Source organism: Chiroxiphia lanceolata, chromosome 3 (genome assembly GCF_009829145.1).
Source record: "Chiroxiphia lanceolata isolate bChiLan1 chromosome 3, bChiLan1.pri, whole genome shotgun sequence".
Lineage (NCBI taxonomy): Eukaryota > Metazoa > Chordata > Aves > Passeriformes > Pipridae > Chiroxiphia > Chiroxiphia lanceolata.
Window position 1 is genome coordinate 47,671,861 of NC_045639.1, and position 11,270 is coordinate 47,683,130.

Genomic DNA, 11,270 nt, shown 5'->3' on the forward strand with positions numbered 1-11,270 from the left:
AATAACACCTGATTCAGACACAACCCCAAACACCTTTGCAGAAAGGCAGGATGTTACCCACAGGCTCGTACTCGTTCTAGAGGCATATATGTGCAAATGGTCCTTTTGCTGAAAATTGTAGAAGTCCACTTTCTGCTGCTATGAATTTGTAGCCATTTTTCATGTTCCTGAGAACCATTTAGACATTTGTAAGACAAGAACATAAATGAGAATATGGTAATTGTTTTTCTGAATCCCTTATTACTTAGTTTGCAGTAATTCACTTCAGGTTTGTTCTGTTATTCAGTCTTTGGTGAACACTCAGTTACTTCTAATGCAAACAGAATGTACATCTATCCTATATACTGTTATATGATATGGTATAACATAATCCTTCATATCTGTTCTTCATGGCAACTTTGCTGGTTGGTTAAATCTACAGTTTCCTGTTAAGAATAAGGAGGGAAGGAATGTGTGTTTAGTTTTCCTTTCCACTAAAACCTTTTTGGTTACGTAGCATTTTTTTTGATTCATTGAAGGTGGGTTTTTGTTTGGGGATGGTTTTAATTTTTTTCTGAGGGTGACATGTCTCTATTTCTCCAGCTGTTTTACATTAGTGAAACTGTTATTTCATTGCAGTCATTCCTGGTTTACTGAAGCCTATGTCTTTGTAAAATCAGTCTGGCAGAATGTAGAGCAGGGACAAGTTCTCAGAGAGTTTTGAGATGATGAAAGCCCCCCTGGAGGGTAAAAATGCAGTTTCGTTTCATCTTTCTGCCCTGCATTTAAAAAAAGATAATTGGCTTTTAGGTCAGATGACAAGCAGCTGCCCAGATGCTGTTTCTAAAAATGAATTCTGTTTCAGATTGTCTTCAGAGTTAGTAAATGTTTATGATAAAATGTAACAAATCTGTATTCAAAGGGCAGTAATTCATTGTAAGATACACACTCATCCCCTTCTTTGTCTATTTTGGTTGCCAAACTTCATTTCCTGTTTCAAAGCAAGACAAGGTGTGCACGCAACTGGAAAGCAGAGCCCCTATTTTATCATGCATTATGGTTACATGTGCCTTTGCTTATTCTCAGTGAGTTTAATAAGTTTGCAGTACTTTCTCAAGGCTTACATATAGTGTGCTGAATTATGCTGTAGTAGCATGATTTAGTGACTGGGGAGTGCCACAGGTACTGAGGTCAAGGCCTGTGCACTCATGGTGATCAGGACTGCAGAGCAGTTGGAATGGGTAATAAATCAGTAATTAGTGGACATGGAGGGTTACAACTTTTTTTTCTTTTAAATTAAATCAACATTAGTAAAGGAGTGAAGATCTTTGAGAAAAGCTTGTTGTGTTGTTTTTTATGTCATTGCCTGATCTCACTTACATGTACCTCTATCAGAGATACTTCTCTCTGAGAATCTGGCATGTTTATGTTCTTGCTACTTAGTACTTCATTTTTTGGTTTAGCAACTGCTGCAAATGCAGTGAGCAGAGTCTTGCCAGATAAACAATGACACTGTGCTCTTCTAAACGAAACAGTGTTCTCCTTCCTTTTCCAGGCTTACAGTAAGTACTGTATCCATGTGCTTCCTCCTCACCTGAGGTGGATTTTGTCCTTCCACGTATGGCTAACACTGCATCAGTTAACGCCAAATTATGACAGAGGTGCAATGTGTGTTGCATATTGCCTTTTTCTTTTATTTCTTTTATTTTTTTAAACTCCCACTGCTAGAGAGGCTGCCTTTGACTTTAACAAGGACTGGGTTGAGGATCTTATTGCCTGGTCTGAAGAGGTACTGTGTAATAGTCACAACTCAGCTAGCCCTTGCACGTTTATTTTCTTTTTTTACCTCCTTACAGCCTCGGTGCCTGAAATAGAAGTTCTGCTCGAGAATCTTAATTTCCATTAAAAAGAAAGCAAGCTTCTAAGTTTTCTCACTTGTAGGAGAAGCATGGAAAACAGAGTATGAAAATATATGCTGGAATGCCTTAGGGAATTAGCAAAGCATAACTGAAGAGGGCAAGTGTACAGAACTCCAGTGTTTGGGAACAAAGACTATATTTTTGGATACTCATTCTTTGTGGGCTTCTTCATGAAAAGGCAGCGGCATACCTCTGTCGTCAGACCTCCTGGGAGGAAGAATCCAGTTAGCCTCTGATGGATGTTCCCTGATGGATGTTACCTGCATTACCCCCACATTGTCTGAAGTAACTTAAATTTGGTGGGGCCAATAGAGGGAGCATGTTTCCATGTCTGAAAATGATACTTGAGTGGATGGGATTGATTACAAACTGGAAACAAAGTCTGTATGCAGAGAAATGAAAGGAGCTTAATGTAGGTGAAGTGATTTCTGGAAATTTTGAGCTATGTTACGTGTTTAAAGGCTGACTTGAGATGTTGATGGGTACCATAGGCACTCTTGCAAAAGCTTAGAAGACAGGATTAACCCACAGATGTCTTTTGCAAGGAAAGTGAATATATTTGAGCATAAGGAATCTTAACTGAAGAACTGTTCCCTCACAAAGGTGTGAAATGCATAGTGGAGGTGTTGGCTTTCACATTGTTTTGCCTGTTGTATATGTTTTCCATCTGTCTCAAACCTCTCTGTGATGTGGTCAGTGATTTTGCTGCCCCTAATGCTGTGCAGAGCCAAGAAGGGAAACGCTGCTGCATTTGTTTTAAGCAAGCCTGTCCCGCTCTCTGTAGAAACAGGCCCTCTAATGGCAATACCAATAATAGGAATTCTTCAGTTTCCTGGGTAATACTGGTCTTTGGGAACCTAATTGTATATAGTAGAATTCAATTTACTGATGAATAGTAGCTCTGTGTTGTTAAAGCAGTTATAAACCAAAGTCCTCAAGGCACTGTAAAGAAAATTTCATACACTGTGTGATCTGGTGAAGATGACTAATTAATTGGCTATAGTGATCCCGGTACAATCTAGCTTGCATGAGTAAAACAGTCATAATTTTTCTAACCTTAGTAAAGAGAGTGCAGTATTTAATTACTGTGTAATCTCTTAAAAGCTGAATGTTCCCTTTGAAATAGATAAAATGGTAGCAACTTGTAATTGCTGAAGTTGCTCTTAAATAAATAATTATTTATGTCAGCTGGAGTGTAAGTAAGTGTAAAATCATAGCACAGTGGAAATAAACTTCTTGTGTTGATTAGGACAATCTTGGCTTTGCTGGAATTTTTGGAAACCAAAAATCCTTTCTTTGAAGAAGTATAGGACTTCACTCTGACTAAACTAAGGTTCCTTTTTATGTCAGTCTAATGCTGACTTCATTAATTAACCAGTTTTATGTGATAACACAGATTAATAATCTTTGCTTTTGAACAAGTAGGAAGGGTTTTTTTACCCCACCCCCTTTTGATATCTTTGGTTGATCAGATCACTAACGGCAATGCTGTTCACCCCTGTGGGCTCTAGAGGAAGGCACTCAATTCTAAGTCTTCTGTGCTTTAAAAAACACACACTACAGAAGAGAAGAAAAACAGCCCCCACCCTATTATCTTCCTGATATTATACAAAAAGGGAGAGTCCTTTGGTCAAAACCAGTGAGAGATTGTAAACTGTTTAGAGAGGTTAAGCACCCAAACTTCCTTCCACAGGCTTCATGGGAATGAGGTGAACAAGACTGGGGGACAAAGCAGGCAGAAGAGGGTGATGTTCTTCAGAGTATGGGACAAGATGATGTCTGGTCACCTTTTCTGACTGGTTTGTGGGTGCTGTTTTAGAGCAGTGCAGTGGTTGGAGAAAACATTAGGGAACAGAGGATCTGCTGCTGAGCATGTAGCCCAGACACTTCTCTGGCTTACCAGCAGTATTTGGGCAGTGGCTGTGGCTCTTGCAGGAGATTCAACGTTGCTGCAGGAGTGTACATCCCATCACCCATCTTGTTTTACTGGGCTTGTTATACTCTTCAGGTATGCCATTTTTCAGGCTGCTATGTGCAGGAGAAAGAAAGTATGCTCTTTCCTTTTTTTTCCCCCTGTTTCTTTTTCTTCTGGATCCCTTTCCCCAGCCACGACGTGGGGCGGCCCAGTTCTAGTTCCATTTCCATCTGAAGAACCATTCCGACGTCTTGAAGGATGGGGAAAGGGAACTCCAGGGGTTTTCTCAGGGGTCTCTTCTGTCCCTGAGCCTGGAGGGGAGAGGTGCCCTCCCCTCCCCCCACTCACGTGGCCCCATGGCCGACACAGAGACAGCACACCGGGCGTGGAGAGGAGGCAAGAGAGAGTTTATTGTGGGGGATGCTACATTTATAGGGTTCAGGAGGATTCACAGAGTAACCAATTAGAAGTCTCAAGGGGCTTACAGGAACACCCAGTCACAGGAAGGGGTTAACAAAGGCCAATGGGAAACACCTCAGGACACCTTCCCAGGACATTCCTGAGATAACAATTACCGTGGGGGGTGTTGGGAAGAAGAAGCATGTGTTTGCAAAGAGACCACCAAAAGCCATTTTAAGACATGTTTAAACAACAGATTTCCCATATAATGCAGGTTTAGTGCTACATTTTTCTTTTTTTTTGACTCTGTGTTCATTGACTTCAAAGTACAAGCTTTCCAGCCATCACTTGGTCTTTGATCTTCCCCTGTGGTTACAAGCCTGCAGCAGGTGGAACATCAGAGTCAGAAATGGCTAGTTTTGTTGGCAGATGGGGATTTAATTGTTGTTCTCCTTTGTTCTACTAGGATGCATTCCAGGAAGAATATTACAGAACAGGAACCTACCCAGCAGTCCCTATAGTACCACCCCATCGACCATGGACACTTTTGAACTGGCTTTTCTGGGCCTTATTGCTGCTATATCCTTTGTTCAAACTGCTCATCAACATGATCAACAGTGGATCATCACTGACACTGGCTAGTTTTGCATTTGTCATTATAATAGGTAAGTTCTCTGAACAAAAAGATTACTTACTGGGTAGCTTTCAGATATGATTTATTGAGGCTTGCTAAATATAAAAATGGTTTGTGAAGTTAACAGCCCATCTGTGGGTGGATATTATATCCACTTTAGCTTGGAATAGGCTAAAAAGATTCTTTGTTTATTTTTGTATAGTTGTATTTTTTTTTTAAGAGCTGCCTACAAAATTTTCTGTTTCTGTAGAAATCAAAACAGTGACTTCTCAGTGGGTTGCCTACAAAAGGCTTTCTTTTCTTGTGTTGTACTTTGCTGGGTTGTACTTTAAATGCCTAGAAGAAAGGCTTAAGGATAATTTATTCTATTGAGAATTCTTTTGTCTAATCATAGTCTGTGTCATGCACTGGTAATCCATGAACTCATGATTTAAGCACAGCCTGTTATGGCCATCTTCTCTGACTTATGTAGCACAGGGCGTAGACTATCACAGGTAATTCCTGCAGTTCCTGTGGTAGTTCTGAATTGCCTGGGTTTGTATTTAAACTAGTATGTTATTTAAGGGGAGGAAGGAAAACAAAACAAGGAGCTGGCCCATAGAAAGGGAGGGAGATGTCATTTGGTGTCCTTCATGGAAGCAAGAACCAGATCAGTTTGGAAAAACAGTGTCTATGATTGGGTGCTTGTTTGAAGAATAAGTTCCCTTCTATAATAAGCCATACATTATAAAGCAAATACTTTTTATGATTGCACTGACCATCACATGTATTTATGGCTTCATCACCTTAACTTCTGTATACCTTAAAAATGCCCTTTGAAAAAGAAACAGAACTTCACAGTCCTCCTGGCTCTGAGTGAAGTGGATGCAGAGATATTAGAGTTGGATTAAAAAGCCATGTCCAGAATAGCAACACAGGGGAAATAGAAAAATGTGGAGCATTTGCTTGTTTCAGAAGGGCATCTTTCCTCTCTGCCTAGGAAACTGTTCCTAATGTTCAATGCTTCTTTGCATTCTTAGAAGTCTGAATCTTGAGCAGGTCCCGTTCTAGTTTGATCACAATTAACCAACTAATGTCCTTTTGCCCATTGTGAAGAGCTTGATATGGTAGGCACACAATATTCTTTTTCAGAAAGTGCCCACAGAAACAAACACTGCATTCAGCTACTGTTAAGGCTTCTTATAAAGATAAGTGGTGAAGGAAGAATTTGTGTGTGCATGCAGACAGGAGATGTACTTTGTGATGCTTTGAGCCAGAGGAAGGAAAACAAGAGCAAGGATAAGGTCCAACATAATGGTTGGTACATGGGCAGGGTAGAGGAAAAAAGAGGGAAATCCTGTGCTCTTGTCCTCACCTGGAGAGATTGCTGGTGCTTGTTACCCTGAGAATGCTTTGTGTAAGCTGTGTGAGAATTCCTTGGAGCAGTGACTACAACTTAGAAGCATCTTTTTTCACCCACCTTACTTGTTGGAAGTCACAAGTAGTGTTGCCCTCTCCCTTTCTCTGACTGGTGAATAGGATGGGAGTGTAGAGTGAGCACCGTGGTTAGGGTGTGCTCTCAGGAATGGGAGGTGTCAGGTTCAAATCCTTGTCAGTTGCAGAGAAAGGTTGATCAGCCTCCCCTGTGCTCTTGTTCAAAATGGATATTCAGCAGTGGGTAGGATGAGGTGTGACACCATTGCAAATGCTTCATCCCTGGCAATAGAACTCAGGAGGGCATTTGTCCTGCCTTTGAAAAAATGCTGACATAGTCTGTTTCGTACTGGATTGTGGAACAATGGCCTAATGCAGCACTGAAGCATAGCCATTGCAAAATTTTTTTTAATTTGTCATCTTTTATTCAGCGTTTTCCTCTTAATTCAGTTCTTCCACTCAACAAGGTGGGTGGTTGGGTGCCATCCTGAAGTGCTTCATGCCTTGCATACCCTCCACAGGGACCATTGTTCCATAATTCAGGGTTTCTGCAGTTTAACCTCTGGAGTTTAACCTCAGGGCTGGATACTTTAATGCTTGGCATTGTGGTATCTGTGATGGTTTTGGATTCAGCCCTTATTAATTTAGTTGAGTGACACTACACTCCCGCGCCCTCCACCCTAAGTCCAATACCATTTTGCCATTAGTGACCTAGGTCACTAATGTGACCTTTTGCCCATTTTGCCCATCTTTATCAGGAAGGGAGAGGAAGAACCTGCAAAGGAAAAAATCTATGATGCTACTAAGAATGGACAGCAAGAATGCCGTTCTGTTCCTTTTTTTTTTTCCCCTTTTCTTGCTGTCTTACTACTCACCTAGCTTTCTTCTGCTTTGAGCCACAAGGTTAATAAGCAGGTTGCTGTGAGTCCTCTCTTGAATGCAGTGATTATCCGAAGGACTTATTCTCAGGTTACCTGTAGCACCAGAGCTAACAGAGGACTCCAGCAGCAGTCTGCTACCAGAATGAATGTATTGAGCTCCCAGGCTGCAAAAGCACAGCTGAAGAACATGTTCAGAATGCACAATGTGCGCTGCTGCCCCATACCCATCTGCCACATCTGTGGGATGGTGCAAGTTGCAGTCCTCTGCAGCCTTTGTAGGACCCTTGTGCTTAGCAACATCTCTATTCTCACTTTGATCCTGGTGTGATCAAACCCAAAGTGCCTGTAATTGGCTGGGATCTGTGGTGCAGTGGAAGACGCACTGCCTGGAGTAGAGGCTGTTGCCTGATAGCCTCAGACAGGCACCTTTTGCTGATGAGCAGGAAATAAGAAAGATGATGTCACTTACTAGCAGATAGCAACTGCTGTGAAGCTGTGGAGGGAAGAGAATCCGTGGGAGTGGAAGGAAGCTCAGCCATTAGTCAAACCAGACAAAAAGCAGATCTGATTTATCATGGTCACTTAAAAGTGGATGTGTCATTATGTGCCACAAGAGCAACAGTTATCTTAGTATGTTATAGTCTGTTTCCATTTTACTATATCCCTTTAAAAAACAATGTCATTGCTTGTTGGGGACTCATTTGTCTCTTTCTGTGGAAGCAGAAAAAACTTCAGCCCAAGCTGTCACATTGACTTTAGTAACCAATAGCTGAGTTTCTGGAGCAAGGCCATTGTACCCAAACTGTGTTTTATATCCTAAGAGGTATCTCTGTCATCAATGTTCTGGGTGTGATGCAGCCATCTTCTGACAGAGGAACAACCAGTATTTTATTTTGCACTTTGTCTCCAGATTTAGTCAAGGGCTCAGAAGTGACTTATGCAGTGGCTGGGAGACAGCAGTACACGGACACAAACGTACCTTTGGAGGTTGTGACTCTTGGTGCCATCTGGAAATGTCTGCCCAGCACATCCAGTTTGTAGCAAAGCAGGGAGGACTGTGTTTGCCGTCTTTTCCAGTGTGAATGGTAATTGGGACCTGGTGGCTTACCAATGTAAAAGGAAGGTTTTTCTGTAGATTGGGGGATTTATCAGATGATAAAACTGGCTTTTCACATTGCTTCTAGTAGACCTTTTCTCACTATTCGGTAATGGAAGCAGCACAGGCAGTGTTTATTCTTTTTCTGTGGCAAGTTGACAGCTCACCTGATATTCCAGAGAAGCTTATTGGAGTCCCTAATAGCCCATTGTCATAGATTGCTGGTTTTAAGGGCAGTATCTGATATAGGTGTAGACAGCACAAGAGAAACCTTTCTATAGGCTTTGATAGGAAAGAGCGGAGTTACTAAGAGGTGCTTTACTTGGTATCCTCTGCATTGTTTCTAGATTGTTATTTGTCCTTTGCATATCTTATTGTGGCCTCCAGTAAAACACTTACTGGCTTGTAAATAATTGGCTGTTCAGGTGGAAAGAGCCTTAAGAGAAATGATCCACTTCAGCTGGAGTGGAAGGACTGTAATACCTCAGACCCTAACTTTCAGATCCAAGGAATGAATAACCACTGTATATACAGCTCTGCTGGTTCAGCTCAAACTCTTTCAGACCTAAATAAATGACGTCTCCTCTTTATACTGCAAATACCATCCCCTCTTGCTTTGCTGTGCAGCAGTTTGGCTATTTATTCTCCCAATAATCATCTCATTGTCCTCGTATCTAACTACTGGTCTGGGACCGGGAGCCCTTTGTGATACTACTTGAACCAACACAAGGCAGTCCCTGCTTCAGAAGATAAACGCTCAAGGAGTTTGAGGGAGGGACAAAAGTCTCTTTTGAAAACCAGGTTTAGTTTCACAGGACACATAGCAAGAGATTTATGTACTTAGCTCACAACTGCCATTTAAAACTTGGTGCTGATATTTTGGTGTTAAAGCAGTGAGCGTGTCTGTCAAATGTCACCATTTGTATTTGACAGCAGCTTCCTTTTTTTCCCCCCTCCTCCCTGCTTCCCTAGTCTCATTTGGCTTCAAAGAATCCAGCAGGGGTTGCCTTTCATGTTTTGGTAACTTGAGGAGGACACCCTTCATGCTTTAGAAGTAATTTATTATAGAGCTGTCGACAGCAGTTAAAAGGGGAAAAGATGAGTGGGCTTTTCTGGGCTTTTAAAGGGAGAAGCAGCTCTTACATGTTTAATGCTAAAAGCACAATGGCATCTGGGCAGATGGCACGGGGCCAGCAATTACGTATCGGTTATAGGCAAGAGAAGTGTTTCATCTGAACTGAGTGTAAGGAGTAATTAGCCAGCTTGGATCCTGTGGGAGCTGTTCTATGTGTGCTGTATAGTACAAACTGTGAGTGAGTCCTTGAGGACTCGACAGTGTCCAAGTGCAGAGTGTGAACCAAAGGGCTGGACCATGATGTGACCTGGGCAGTGAGGCTCTTGGTGTCCCTAGGCTGAGATGGATAGAAGGTGAGGACAGCACAAGCCAGCAGTGTTATAGTAAATTTTCCAAAAGGATATAAATCATGTGCAGGATTCTGCCTGTGTTGATTCTACTTGTTGGTGGAGACAGTCTGGCCTTTCAGCCTGGTGCCTAAAATTTGGGGGTTTATTGTTGCTTGTTTCTTCTCTTCATAGAATGTAAGATAGGACTTCGGTGGGAATTAAGTGGGAATTTCTACCATTCATGTAATCTTTAGTTGTACATATCTTAATTTCAATGTATTAACTTTATAACTCAAGTGTACAGCAAACAGTATATGGGAAATTTTTATGCCCCTACCTGCTGTGCTGCTTATGGCACTTGCTGTGTGGTACAAAGGCAAGGTAACAGACGAGATGAAATTCTGAGGTGTGAGAGAAAGGTGGAAATCTTTTGCTCTGACCTAGGGTTTTGCTGAAGGATGTGATACTATGTGTGGAGGTTGTGGTTTTCTTGGAGCTAAAATATATTCCAAGAAAGAGATTACAGTATTGGCTCTGTTGATTTGTGTTAGCTCAGCCCTCCCTCAGCTTCCAGTGCTCCAGCAGGCTGAGAAGGTCCTCAGCAACCTCCTGCATCTTTTGGATGCTGAGTAATGATGGGCAAAAAGATGGCAGGAGCTCTGTTACCTTCTGACGTTTGCTGTGGAGCAGTGCGGGGATGCCTGAGCTGATAGCTTCCCTCATGCTTTTCTCAGGGTGGATTTAAACTCTCACTGCTAATCATTTAGGCACAATTCCTGCTTGATCTCCCTTTTACCTCTTTCTTGAAGTAAAACACCCAAAGTTACCCTAACTATAGTTGTATTTAAAACAACTGAATAAATCCTTAAATGTGATGGTATCACTAGGGTATGCACTGAGGCCCCAGGAGAGTTGTGAGAGAAGGTAGGCAGTGCAGGGAGAAACCAGGGAGGCACCCCAGCACTGACCCCCACTTTGCTTCCACAGGCTTGGCAAACATGAGCAGTCCCTTCCTGTTGCACCCCACCTTCCCCAGGGTGCTGAGGGCTACAGGGTGAAATGAGGACAGAAGGCAGTGGCAGCTTCTAACAGGGACAAAGGAGTGGGTCAAAAAAAGACATCCAAACTGCTGAACTAGGTATTTTTTTGTATCCAGGCAGTGGCATTCTTGGAACTGGATGAAATCTCCAGTGTGCTGTGTGGTTGCTATAACAGCTGCTCTTATTTATGCTCTGTGTCCATCTCCAGATGCTGTTTCTATCCCTTGTGGTTAAAATCTTAATGATTTCATACTTACTATTATGTTATGATCCCAGACTGCAGACTACATGCTGGATCTTTCTCTTCTCTTCCCCATCTCGTGGCCAGTTAAATGTCAGAGATGGTTTTCTTTTTGTCTTGTCTATTTGTGAGAGTGAAACCCTTTGCTTGTTTCAGTTGTGTGTGTTTCTATTCGTAGATTGACAGTGGAGTGTGAGTGACAGTGAACTCCCTTGGAACCAGCTCCCTTTCTGGGCTGTTCACTGCATAGCTTTCTGCCTGTGAGAGGGCCTTGCTTTCCTGGCATCCAGAAGACCTGAGGGCAGCCCTGTGGACAGACCAGCTTCCCACTGTCCAACCATTGTGGTGT

The 11,270-nt window shown here is 42.2% G+C and overlaps 1 protein-coding gene across 3 annotated transcripts in view; it reads left to right on the top strand.

Annotated features, from left to right (window-relative positions):
• AGPAT4 (1-acylglycerol-3-phosphate O-acyltransferase 4) overlaps positions 1–11,270 on the top strand; it is a 77,364-nt gene that overhangs the window by 61,987 nt on the left and 4,107 nt on the right. For all 3 annotated transcript variants that reach the window (XM_032683784.1, XM_032683785.1, XM_032683786.1), the window contains one exon: positions 4,679–4,877. In XM_032683784.1, coding sequence (XP_032539675.1) covers positions 4,679–4,877 — 199 coding nt within the window. The remainder of the gene's footprint in view (positions 1–4,678; positions 4,878–11,270) is intronic.